The sequence below is a fragment of the Heterostelium album genome (genome assembly GCF_000004825.1).
Source record: "Heterostelium album PN500 unplaced genomic scaffold PPL_scaffold3, whole genome shotgun sequence".
In the NCBI taxonomy this organism is placed as follows: domain Eukaryota; phylum Evosea; class Eumycetozoa; order Acytosteliales; family Acytosteliaceae; genus Heterostelium; species Heterostelium album.
Window position 1 is genome coordinate 1,783,573 of NW_008805065.1, and position 13,824 is coordinate 1,797,396.

Here is a 13,824-nt window from a genome sequence, read left to right on the forward strand (position 1 = left end):
TGTACAACAACAACAATATATAAATATAAAATCTTGAAAGAAAAACAACCAGAAATATACTATATTTTATTAAATAAGATTTCTTGCGTAGAGATCTTGTTTGTTTGTATCTTTAAAGTAAGAGAGTTGTTCTTTGAAATTCTTTTTGAGAAAACGTCTGTCGAATGGACTCTGCAGTTGTGGTGAAATAACGTTGTAGATCGGATGCAAAACGATGGCGTCCAGTGCAGAGTAGTCGATCATCAGTTTCGAGAGTGGTCGCTTTCCCCAGATCTCAGCGGGATTCTCGGTGAATTGCTGTCTCGCTTCGTACTTGAGATCGACTGCACGCTGCGATATCTGTTTCGGTGTGTAAAGATGTATCAGTTCCTGCAGTCCGAATCGTCTAATTGGTATGTTGCCTTCGCGTTTCTTCTGGAGTAGTGCGTGTGCAATCTGGATATCGTAGACGTGTGTAAGTGATACTTGGTGACGATGATAGAGAATCTCGCTGTCTCTGCGACAGTCGTGAACGATCTTCAGTATGTTGTTGGATTCGAGGATCTGACGAAGACCGCGGTCAAACAGCTGTTGTCCCAGTCGCAGCACATCGAACAGGAATACACGTCCACTCATCAAGCCAACTTGCACCAGAGATATCTCACCTTGCTTACCCATTTCCAGACCTTCGACATCGATCGCTATGACGTGTTCGTGATTGATAATATTGAAACACCGATCCAACTGCAACTCTGAATCGATCCAGAATACACCGTCGAACGAACACCGCTCTTCGTCTAGCTGTCTGACGTGTTTGTTCGATGGATTGCTAGTATCAGTGATATCCTCTTTAAACTTTGCCACTGTTTCATTACTTCCCAATTTACCCAACTTTATTTCCCCCAATGCTTTTTTTAAATTCTAAAAGATTATTAACAAGGTATTAATAATACAACATCAAACACACACAATATGAATGTTGGTAATAAATATTTACAGAACCAGGTAATGATGTTAACTTTTTAATTAATATTTCATTTTTTGAACTTTTTACTTTTTTATTATTATTATTATCACTGTTATTATCATCATTATCTTCAATTTGATCTGCTTTTATATCTTTTTTATTTTTGCTATTACTAAAATATCTATTATTACTTAAAAAAGAACTATAATTTTTACATAATATACTTTTACTTTTATTACTATTAAACTGTACAAATAATGAAGTTGATGATAATCTTATCATTTTATAAATTTATGTATATATAATTATATCTATCGATTAATTACTGGCCTGTACCATCTAATTCTGATCACAATCATTCGTTTTTTTTTTTTTTTTTAAAAAATGTTTTTTTTAAAATTAATCAGATCTGTTTACAGTTAGTTTGCATTTTCATCAACTTTAAAATTGTATTGAAAGAATAATATATATATATATATATATAAAATGTATAGTGGAATAGAGCATAAAACAAAGGTTTTAAAATTATTTAGATCTATATTAAGGGTAAAAATATAATTATAATATAATTTTTGTTTGCAACAAACAATCAGATATCTAACTATTGATTGCTTTTATAATAACTTTACAGGAGAGATTAAAGATGCCCACTGAAAATAGAAGACAATTTGTATTACATAAAACAAGACAAGAGTTTAGAGATTCAAGAAATGAAACAGACCCAAAGAAAATTAAAAGTTTATTAATGTAGGTTGAAAGATAGATATTCATTCAATGTGAATTTGGGTATGTGCTAACTTTATGATTATTGTTATTATAATAGAATTGGAAATACACATTTAGATACAGTAATGATACAAGCTAAACATTTAGCAACGATTTTAGAATATGAACCTACAGCAACAGAAATAGCACATCACGAACGATCATCGAATGCCAATCAACCTTTACAATCACCGAACGATCAAAAAACACTGCTTATCAACAATCAATATATAGAACAAGAGAGAAAAAGAGAACAAAATGAGAAAATAAGAATTCAAAGAGAGAATAATGAAGATAATATAAAGTAATAATAATCATATATACCTATGATGATAGTTAGTAGTAATAATAAATGTATAAAAATTAATTTAAATATAAATATTATTACTTATAATAGTATATTCTATAATATTACTAAATTAGTATTACTAAATATATAATCGAATAGTTTTATCTACAAAGGTAATACTCCATTCACTTTTCGGTCTATAATATATCATTAAAAACCGGATTTTCAAACACATAACACACAAACACATACACAATATTCTATTCATATTCACAAACACACAACACACAACACACACAACCCTATACTATTCATATTCAATGTCATTATAAATAACACTTTATCTATCTATATTTATCTATCTATCTAATTTTTTATATCATATATTATGATAGTCAAACAAGAGATATTATTTTCATTATTATTTAATTTTAAAAAAGGTTCTTTATTTAATACCACAAACACACACACTCACAACAAAAATTCGCTCACTCACTCTCTCTATTCTTTTCAATATCAACAACAAACATTGTAGATTTAGAATATTTTTTAATAATATTTATTATTCTATTCAATTCAATTACCGCTTTTCTTTCTATTACATCAATGGATATATCCACTACAATCAATAAGATCAATAACAACAATAGTAATATCAAAAATAATAATAATAATAGCAATAAAAAAATTGTAGATTCGACTTATACTTTACTAAAATAATTATTTAATTATTAATGGTAATTAAATTTGTCCAATCAACAATCTTGGAATTATTATATACTTTTCCTTTGTTACATTTTTTTATTTTTTTTTTTGGTATTGGAAGAATCAACTTGATTTGAAATAATATCAATGGTTGGTTACAATTTCTAAATTTCAAATTCCACACTTTCAATAAAACAATAATATTTAAAAGAAAATAATACCTTATTTATAGATAGCATTTTTTTTATATTTATTTTTTATAAATTAAAAATAAAATGTTTAAATTAAATAATATCTTATTTTTGGTATTATTACTAATTTTTATATCAGTTTGTTCATCATTTAGATTCTCAAAGGATCATGTAAGTTATATTTTTACAATTCCTGTGTTAATTACAATCTTGATTTACTAATCTAATTTCAATTGTCTAATCAATAGAAATCCAATACGATCAGAACCAATGGTGATACTCAATTCAATGTTTATCCAATGCCACAAAGTGTAAAGAGTGGATCCGACATACTCTATCTAAGTAATTCTTTTAAATTTTCTACCGATTCCAACTCTACTATTCTTTTAGATGCAATCTCTCGGTACACTCAATTTATATTCGATGAGAAATCGACCAACGTTTTAAATGGACCTATTATAAATTCCATACAGATCAATGTTGATTCCAACGATGAAACCCTTGTAATGGGTACCGATGAGAGTTATCAGCTGGATGTCGAACAATCTGGAATCGTTATACATGCACCGACCGTTTTTGGTGCGCTACACGCTTTGGAATCGTTTTCACAGTTGGTCACCTATGATCCATATCAAATGATTTTCAAAATCCACCAATGTCCAATATCGATCGTAGATAGACCGAGATTCATTCATCGTGGATTGCTCTTGGATACCAGTAGACATTTTATCCCAGTCACCAAAATCTTGGAGGTACTCGATTCACTTTCATATGCCAAGTTCAACGTATTCCATTGGCATATTGTTGATTCTCAGTCATTCCCAATGCAGAGTAAAGCATATCCAAATCTTTGGAAAGGTGCATGGTCTCCACATGAAGTATACACTCAGGATGATATCTTGAATGTTATTCACTATGCTAAGACAAGAGGTATCAGAGTAATTCCTGAAGTTGACATGCCAGGTCATGGATATGCTTGGTCCATTGGATATCCATCATTACTACCTGCCAACTATAATTTATCTCCAAATTGTAGTCAAAAGTGTCCTGATATTTGTAATGTTGTAAGTATAATATTTTTTGTTAAATCATAATTATATCATTGTTTTAAAATAATCTCATTCTTTTTAAAATATAGCCATTGGATATTTCATCACCAGAAGTATACAATATTACCCAAGGATTAATTGATGAATTAACAAGTAATTTATTCACAGATCAATTATTGTAAGTTATTTTTGATTTTATTAATAATTATTTATAAATAGCTAACAAACTAATTGATTGATTATTTAAAATATAGCCATATTGGTGGAGATGAAGTTGTCTATGAATGTTGGGAGAATTCAGAACAGTTTAGTAAATGGATGAGAGATAACAATTTCAATAGTTATGAACAAGCACTGCAATACTTTGAACAAATCATTCATGACAAGGTACTGAGTACAAAGAGATACCCTGTTGTTTGGGAAGACACCTTTTTAATGTTTGGCGATCAACTGAATAAAGATGTTATCGTTCAAATATACCATCAGCTAACAACATTACAAGATGCTGTTAAAGCAGGTCACAGAGCAATTGCTTCAAATGCCTGGAATTGGTATTTAGAGTAAGTATCAAAACAACTTATTCAAGTTATTTTTATCTAATTATCTTATCTAATCAAATTAATATTTCTAAAATAGTATTCTATATACTCCATGGCAAAAGTTTTATTTAAATGATATAACTGTGAATATCACCGATAGTGAAGAAATCAAAAGAGTATTGGGTGGTGAAGTAGCGCTATGGAGTGAGATGATGGATAGTAGCGATATCTTTTCCAAGATATGGCCAAAAGCAGCAGCCGCTGCCGAACGATTATGGAGTGATGCTTCAGTTGATGATGTCGATGAAGTAGTACCCAGATTAGAACGTTTCAGATGTCACATGATCTATCGAGGCATTGAATCTGCGCCACTCAATTCAACATCACCAAATGGTCCTGGTCCTTGTGTTTTCGAATAAAATTTAAAAAATATAAAAATAAATGTCTTTTAATTAAGTAATTGAAATTGACATTATTGATTTATTTAATATTATTTTATTATCAGTGTATAAAAAGGTTAAATTAAATTTGTAGCCAACTATTTTTTTTGAATATTAATAATTAAATTTTTTCATTTTTAATTGTCTTGATTTGTCTTATGTCATACCAACACCTCTCATATCTATAATTTCAAAAAAAAAACCCACCCTATAAAATGTAATAAAATACAGAATTAATTTATTGTTCCACCAGCCCCACACTTAAATTAATTAATTGAACTATAATTCATTTTTTATGAATTCTTCTATCTATTAAAATATTGTTTTTATCACTATAAATTTTAATTAGTAAAAAGAAAATAATAGCAAATGAAAATATTTAAATTTTTAGATGAATTTAAACAGTCTAATCATTTTGTTAATGACGCAAAACAATCTAAATATATTAAGATTAATTCAAATATTTCAGAGAAACAACAAGACAGTCAACCAGTAACAGATGAACAACAATTTTTATTGAGATCTATTGAATCATATCCTACAATAAACACTTTTTATAATAACCTTGCATTAACTATTTCAAATGGTGAATCGGTGACACTTCTTAATGGACAATCAATGACACAACAACAACTATACCTGAAAGCCATTGATTGCGATCCAACCAATTATATTTCATACAATAATCTAGCTAAATCTCTCAGGAGAAAAGAATCGATTACACTTCTTAATGGACAATCAATGACACAACAACAACTTTACATGAAAGCAATTGATTGTGATCCAACCAATTATATTTCATATTATTACTTAGCACTTTTACTAAAGAAAGACTACACTGTGGAATCGAACGGTGAATCAATCACTCTTAATAATGGCCAATCAATGACAAAACATCAACTATTTTTGAAAACAATAGAATGTGATCCGAGTCATTCAAATGCTTTTTTTCAACTTGGATGTATACTACACACCTGTGTATCCAAGGGTGAATCAATCACACTAAATAATGGACAATCAATGACATTACAACAACTATACTTGAAAGCAATAGAGTGTGATCCAACCAATTATTTAGCATATTATAACCTTTCATTTACTCTTCCACCACGTTCTAGCAAATCTATTAAACTTTATAATGGAAAGTCTATGACTAGTTTCGATCTATTATTGAAAGTAATAGATTTAAATCCAAATTATTCCAATGCATATTTACAAGTGGCAAATAGACTTAGTATAGTAGTAGAGATACTTCTTAAAAATGGTAGACTAATAGATTTATTTGGTCTATATAAAATGGCAATAATGTGTGATCCATCAAACTATTGTGCATATGCGAATTTGGCAAATATAATGGAAAATAAGGAATCAATTACTTTACAAACAAACGGTACAGAAGTGACTTTTACAAAGAAAGATCTATATATCAAAGCAATTCAAATTGACCCAAATAGATATTATGCATATTTTAGATTAGCATTAAATATGAAATCAAAAGAAACAATTACACTCAACAATGGTACTTTAATGACAAAACAACAATTATTATTGGATGCAAACAGATTAGATAATACAATAAAATTAATATACAAGCATATTGGACTGACTCTGAAAGAGCAACAAACAAACTATTACACTTTCAAATGGTGAACAATTATCAAAGAAACAACTATTGGAAAAAGCAAGAAATAAAAAAAACAAATAATTTCATCACATAATTAATTAAAAATAATTTAAACCTTTAGTTTTTGGTGGTTTTCTTTTTTTGATTTCCTAGAAAATTGTTATTTAATATTTCCAAAAGATAAGATTTATTGTTGAGTTTTTTCTGAAATTTAAACTTTCATTTAAAGTGTTAGATGATCAACCTTGTTTTGAGTGATATCAACTAAATAAATTCAATTTTTTATTATTTTTTTTGTTTAAAATAAATAGAAGTTATTTTATTTTATTAACTTTTATAAATTATTTAATTTTCTCACCACCCCAATAAAACACTTGATTGTGAACATACAGTTAATTTAAATTAAAAGATAAATTTAAACCACATCAATAGAGTATGTCTTTTTTTTATTTTTTTTTTTCATTTTAATTAAAATTCTTTCTTGTTAGATTATTTCATTGACATTCTTATTAAGTTCACTGTAATTTGATTGCCATCCAATTCACCAAGTTGATAATGATACTGGTGTTTGTGTGATTGCCAATAAAAGAATTTTTTCACTACTTTTAAATTGGTAATGGATGACATACTTAACCTGCGAATCTTATCATAGCAACTTTTAGAAAACTCAAACAAATCACTATTACAACATCTTAAATAAAAACTGATTTATCTAGGAATGAATCCAGTGTCACCAAGACCAATTCCAAACAAACCATGATATTTGATCAGAATCTGTGAAAGATATCCTTTTTTATCTCTGTTTGAATGTTTGTAGTGCTCAATAAATGGTTAGATTTTAATATATTGTTGAAATTCGTCCAAATGTAAAATCATGGTAAGTGGATTGGATTGAGGAATTGGGCTACCATTTTGTTGAATAGATATATTTAAATCGTCTATTACTTGATTTATTGTAAATCTGCTTGAAGAAGCAATTATATGATCAATAACTTTGCAACCATAAATCCCAGATGATATTGCAAGTTTTTAATAATTATTGCTTGTTCTTAAATAAAATATAAATTCGTTAAATCATGTCAAAAGTATAAATGGGTTAATTTAATTAATATAAAGTTGATCAAATAAGTGTGCTTTACTTTTTAGGGTAAGTCTTACCAATTCTGGTAAAATCTACAGATCATTATTAAAAGGAGTGGCAGACAAAACATTCAATAAACTAAATAATTAAACAAACAACGAAACATAATTTTATTTATTTCATCCAATAGTTGATTAAAAAAAAAACTTTGATAATTTTTCATACATTGCCTAAGATAAATATGATGGGGTTGTAGAACTAAAATATTTAAAGAATTTTCTGATGTGATGGTAAATCAAGACTTCATCACTATCTTGCTCATCCAGTTGACCGAGAAGACTGTCAAGATCAGCAACATCATGAGAATGAGTTGTGGATGGGGTTGTAAATTTGGTGGGTGCCAAGATATTCTTGATATTGGAACCAAACATCTTTTCTTTCCATTTATAGCGAACTGAATCGATATTGTATGTATTACAGAATAAGTAATTGATCAGGTATTTGGCCACCTTTGTTTCGGTATTAGCACAACGTAGCACCAGTGGACCTGCAAACCAAGATATCTGCCAATTGTTCAGGTCAGTCAGAATGTGAATGACTGGTTGTTGACTTGTGTGAAGGGAGGCCGCAAGGAGTTGGGACCAACCTTGTGTTGAGCTTTTGGGATCATCGAATGTTTCATTGGTTTTAATTTCAAAGACCAAGTACAGCTGAGTCAGAAAGTGTTTGATCCCTTGAGGAGCGACTACAAAGTCTGGTGTACCCTTCAGTCCAAATGGAAGAAATGAGAGGTGTTCTGAGAGAAAAAATAAATTCTTTCTATCGTGGACATCTTTATACTCAAGTGATGCAGGAAGTGGAATATTGGTTTTAAGCCATTGTAGAGCTGGCCCCATTTGATCTACTTCATTCAGGTTGGGATTCCAAACGAAAGGTTCTATTTCCTCTTGTTGAAGTTTGTCGGGGCTGACACGAATAACTTCCTCCTTGAAGTTGATACCAGTAAAATCAATTATGGACTCCCATTTGGCTTGGGTGATATCAGAGAATGCAAAAGATTTCTTCTTGGGGGAAAGTGAAAGCTTGATGTCATTTAATCTGTTCAGTACTGTGAGTTCAAAATCTGAAGCTGCAGGCGATTGCATGTTTAGAATATTAATGTAATAGTCTTTTAGAATAGGCGATGGCTAATGTTTGTGATGATACATACCTGGTGCTTGAGGTGCTGCTGTATGAGAAGAAGAGAGTTGAGAAGGTAGGTTAGTATTGAATGAATAAATTGCCAAGATATGATGATAATGTGTCGCTATGTTGTTGGTTGTAGTGTAGGAGCTGCATATAGCAACAAGAAATATTGGTGGTATAGCGAAAAGAGTCAAATGAATGTGTGTAGTGTAGGAGCTGCATATAGCAACAATCATGTAACAAAGCGGTGATACAATTTATAACAACCCTTAAGGTCGTTAATCTGAGACCATATTTGTTGATATTGAGGTGTGTAATTGATATGTGTAGTCTCACGAGGGAAAATTGTAGGTGTAGTTTATCTGAAATGATATATAACAATGACAATGATGTATATTATAATGTATGATTTGATAATAACAAATGATAATTGTGTATCAAAGGCTAAATGAAGATGATGATTGTTTGTTTGCTTGATTGTAGTAATGTTGTTGTTGGTTATTTGATAATAACAAATGATTATTGTGTATGATCGATTTGATGAGTAGATTTAGTAACAATAATGTGATATTTAAGAGGATAAGATGTTTGCTTTTGTTTTATATATATCACAACTAAATATAAAGATGTTTGGTTGAGTACGATAAATATTAAGTGGTTTGTGTGGTGTTGTTGTTGTTTTCTACTCTGTGATGATTGATAAGAGATGGATAATATAGTTCTGGTTGGTATTGTTTTTGATGATGATGAATCGCTTTAAATAATGTCAGATATGCGTGCAATGATGGTGATTGTAGATGTTGTGGAATATGTCCAGAGAAAGTGTTGATTGTTAATAACTTATCTTGCTGTGGTTGAGTGGTAGCGACATAGATTCGCTGAAGATTCCTATCGACTGGAGTCTCAACATCAAGTTGAATGGTCTTGGCTGCATCAGAGAACAAATCGATAGAACCGTCACCTACAGCGAGTTGTTTGGAACCTCTGATGACATGGATGAGACGATTATAGTTGGCGGTGTTCTCGAAGGTGAGTTCGTCTTTCTTGTTACTAAACTCTACCCAACAAGTGAAAAGTGGGTGTTGTTGATGCGACATTATGAAAGCAGCAAAGAATAATATAGATGGATAAAGTGAAGGAGAATGAATCAAAAGAAATAAAATAGCTACTGATAAGGATGAGAGTGTATGAGTAACAATGAAAGATGAAAAGATAGTATATGTTGTGATAGAAATATATAATGATGTAGTTTGAGTATTGAAGATGAAGAAATAGTAATTGTTGTGAGCTGAATAGAATTAAAATGAAATGAAGTGTATCAATAATAACTCAAAATAAACAAGTCATAAATATTTGGGGGTTGGTATAAACATTTTTTTTTAGTTTGAATAGGATGTAATGATCCTCCTCTATCATATCGTAGTGTTAAGATGTTCCTTGTCCAAAGTAAGATTCCAAGATAACATATAACACATCTATTGAAATTAATTTTACATAATGCATGTAAAACCTTGGAGGATACCTGGGAGTACTTTTATGGAATCATTTATTACTACTAACGTTAGTAAAGGCACTACTACTATTCAGAGAGTGCATTGCATAGGCAGTAGTCAACATAACACCTGCTAATCTCCATTAGATATTTATATTCTTTGATATCTCACTCTCATATGTATCAATCGTATTATCTTTAGCATCTCATGTACCTCACTGTTTGATATCATTGCATTGGTATATCCTGTAATCTCATCCTTTCTTGGTTCCAACATGTTCAATGACATTGCATACACCTCCAAATCCAACAATTACAAACCTATCAATTCCTTTATTATCAATAATCATGTTCGACTTGTCAATCCATTCATCAGGAGTCTCTTCCTTTCTCTTCTTCAATGGCAGTTCTTTTTTCAACCATGGCAGGTCATGATAATACTGGATGATACGCTTCTCTTTGTTCTCTTCTTCTATCTGATCTTCATTCGCCTGGTCATCATCAAATTAAATTAACATGATCAGTGCATCTGAATATAATAGAGTATTGTGTGGGATTGAAATGTTTACCTGTTATTGAGCCACTGTTTGATTAAATAAGAGAAGGAGGTGTAAATGTGTTGATGATGAGAACGATGACATCAAAGTATATATCATAACAACCGTAAACAAGTGCAGCATTTGCTATTGTGATGGTGTTGTTGGATTTAAAGTATGGAGAGTTGTTGGTTGTATATAACAACTAGACAATGACGATGATGATTGGTGCATCGGTATGTGCGTGTGTAGTGACAATGAATGTGATGAAACAATACTGATGTTTAAGGTCACAACAGTCATAAGATATTGATGGACGTGCAGTTATTATATAGAGTATTGTGCTGAATGTTAACAACAATAAAACATAGCATTGTTGTTAACAGATTTGAAGCTGTTGTGAGTGATGGAAAGTGTTCAAGAGATTGATTGATAACAACAAGGAAATACATGAAAAGAAATGTTGTAATTATTAAAAGTGAATATATATATGACCGTGATAAAGTGTTTGTTGTTGGGATATGAGCATACCTTGAGGTTGTTGTTGTTGACCTATTATGATGTATAGAGAAATGAGTCAGAGTTCTTTTGATGCTAAATATTCCACAGCAAGTGGTTCGCTATGTCTAGTTTTTTTTTGTTTTTCTAAATAGCTTTAACTTGACTTTTAACAAATCAGAGAAGAAAAATAAATAGGAATAAAATCATTTTTTATAAAGTATTCACATATCTTGAAGAATACTCAAATGGATTTTATTGGTTTGAGATGTTTTGAGTTAATTTGTTAGTATATAAAATTATTAGAATTATTAATCTGGCATCAAAATTTGCTTCTGTGGCTCAGTAGGCAGAGCATTCGGCTGTTAACCGAATGGTCGTTGGTTCGATCCCAACCAGGAGCGATAATTTCTAAAATTAATGCCCATATTGCGCGCATTCTATCAAAAAGTCCAATTTAGTACTACTGTCCACTTCACCCACCTTACTGCTGCTATCGCACACTCGTTATGGCAGGCGCTGTCCTGTGAAATGTTTGGTGGTACCCGTTACAAGCTGGAAAACACCGTCAAGAGAGCAGTCACCCATTACACCAAATTAATCGATGCCAATTACCACAAGCTTAACTTCACAATCGCTAATTCTATCTCCCAAGGAGTCACTGTCGATTGCTCTGCAATAACGCGTAAATTTAAATCTGATTGGAATCTAAATCCTTCCAACTACGTGCCACCACTCTATACTGTTGTTTATCAACACTCAACTACTGTTAGATCTATTCTATCCTAATGCTACTCAACTTATTAATTAATAATAACTATATATTGTTAAACAATAATAATAATATAATAATAATAATAATAATATTTTATTGGCTATTTCTCACGGCCTGTGTGAGAATGTATATATAATATAAAACACGAACTAGCAGGTTAATATCAATACCTGCATTTTGTTGACTGATCATGAGTCAACAAATCTTTTTTTTTGCAAAAAAAAAAAAAAAAAAAAAAAAATCTATCAAAAATGTGATCACAACAACAACTATGCTTGAAAGCAATAGAATGGGATCCTAACAAATACTATTCTTATTTTTATTTAATCTATAGCTCTTGATTTTTGAAGGAGTTGCCTTCTTGACAATTGTTCACCATTTGGAAGTGTAATGGTTTGTTTGTTGTTCAAAAGTGTAAATCCAAGGTGTTTGTATATCATTGATAATGTTTCCGGTTGATCTAATCTGATTGCTTCGAATAATAATTGTTGTTTTGTCATAGATCGTCCATTATTAAGTGTGATTGGTTCACCAATTGAAAGTGTCAAAGCAAGGTAATAGTATGAACAGGAATTGGTTGGATCACAATCTATTGCCTTCAAGTATAGTTGTTGTTCTGTCATTGATTGTCCATCATGAAGTGTGATTGATTCACCATTTGAAAGTGTAATTGCCAAGCTATTATATGAACAGGAATTGGTTGGATCACAATCTATTGATTTCAATAATAATTGCTGCTTTGTCATTGATTGCCCATTAAGAAGTGTCATCGTTTCGTCACTTGAAAGAGTAGTTGCAAGGTAATAATATGAATCTGAATTGGTTGGATCACAATCTATTGATTTCAAGTAAAGTTGGTTTTCTGTCATTGATTGTCCATTAATAAGAGTCACTGATTCTTCTTCAGAAAGTGTCAATGCAAGATAATAATAAAAACTGGAAATAGTTGGATCACACTCTATTGATTTCAATAATAATTGTTGTTCTGTCATTGATTGTCCATTATTGAGTGTGATTGATTCACCATCGGAAAGATCCAATGAAAGATTAAAATATGAATTGGCATTGGTAGGATCTAATTCAATTGCTTTCAAATATAGTTGTTGTTCTGTCATTGACTGACCATTATTAAGTGTGATAGATTCACCTTCTGAAAGAGTTAATGCAAGGTTAAAATATGAATTGGGAAAGGAGGAGGTTATCTCTATTGCTTTCAAAAATATTTGTTGTTGTGTCATTGATTGACCATTATTAAGTGTGATTGATTCTCCTTTTGAGAGTGTTATTCCAAGATTATTATATTGATATGAATTGATTGGATTATACTCTATTGCTTTCAAGAGTAATTGTTGTTTTGTCATTGATTCACCTGATGAAAGAATGATAGATGAACGATTCTGGTCTGATAGAATGTTAGACAATTTGTAATATGCAACAGACTTGGAATAGTTTGTACCAAAACTAATTACTTTCAATAATAGTTGTTCTGTCGTCATTGATCTACCAGATGGAAGCTTGAATGTTTCTTGATTTTCAGAGGAATCATAATCTAGGGACATTGAAAGTTGGTGAAGTGCATCTATATCTTGTTGGTTTTCCATATATTTAAATAAAGAATAATCAGATAATCGATAACAATATAAATAAAAAAATAATAATCCTATTTAATCTTTAGAATTTAAATTGTTTTCTGACGTGTTCATTTAGTT

At 30.5% G+C, this 13,824-nt stretch overlaps 5 protein-coding genes and 1 non-coding gene across 6 annotated transcripts; 3 read left to right on the forward strand and 3 right to left on the reverse strand.

The window, feature by feature from the left end:
• Positions 1-69: 69 nt before the first annotated feature.
• PPL_03283 (3'-5' exonuclease domain-containing protein) lies at positions 70-1,228 on the reverse strand (the record flags this gene model as incomplete). Its single annotated transcript, XM_020574251.1, has 3 exons — positions 70-330; positions 466-900; positions 977-1,228. The coding sequence occupies 3 exons, from the start codon at positions 1,226-1,228 to the stop codon at positions 70-72; spliced, it is 948 nt and encodes a 315-aa protein (XP_020436323.1).
• Positions 1,229-1,432: 204 nt separating this feature from the next.
• On the forward strand, positions 1,433-2,019 carry PPL_03284 (LYR motif-containing protein; the record flags this gene model as incomplete). The annotated part of the gene is made up of 3 exons (XM_020574252.1): positions 1,433-1,462; positions 1,578-1,693; positions 1,770-2,019. 3 exons carry the CDS (start codon positions 1,433-1,435, stop codon positions 2,017-2,019), a joined length of 396 nt encoding a protein of 131 aa, XP_020436324.1.
• A 587-nt stretch (positions 2,020-2,606) lies between these two features.
• Positions 2,607-6,574, forward strand: nagD (beta-N-acetylhexosaminidase; the record flags this gene model as incomplete). Its single annotated transcript, XM_020574253.1, has 7 exons — positions 2,607-2,649; positions 3,036-3,067; positions 3,145-3,960; positions 4,035-4,123; positions 4,200-4,505; positions 4,582-4,889; positions 5,316-6,574. The coding sequence occupies 7 exons, from the start codon at positions 2,607-2,609 to the stop codon at positions 6,572-6,574; spliced, it is 2,853 nt and encodes a 950-aa protein (XP_020436325.1).
• A 1,748-nt stretch (positions 6,575-8,322) lies between these two features.
• PPL_03286 (uncharacterized protein) lies at positions 8,323-10,595 on the reverse strand (the record flags this gene model as incomplete). The annotated part of the gene is made up of 5 exons (XM_020574254.1): positions 8,323-8,425; positions 8,470-8,711; positions 9,501-10,102; positions 10,368-10,439; positions 10,526-10,595. The coding sequence occupies 5 exons, from the start codon at positions 10,593-10,595 to the stop codon at positions 8,323-8,325; spliced, it is 1,089 nt and encodes a 362-aa protein (XP_020436326.1).
• A 1,076-nt stretch (positions 10,596-11,671) lies between these two features.
• PPL_03287 lies at positions 11,672-11,744 on the forward strand. The gene has a single exon. It is a non-coding gene; the product is annotated as a tRNA-Asn (tRNA).
• Positions 11,745-12,438: 694 nt separating this feature from the next.
• Positions 12,439-13,716, reverse strand: PPL_03288 (uncharacterized protein; the record flags this gene model as incomplete). Its single annotated transcript, XM_020574255.1, has 1 exon — positions 12,439-13,716. The coding sequence occupies one exon, from the start codon at positions 13,714-13,716 to the stop codon at positions 12,439-12,441; it is 1,278 nt and encodes a 425-aa protein (XP_020436327.1).
• Between the last annotated feature and the right edge of the window lie 108 nt (positions 13,717-13,824).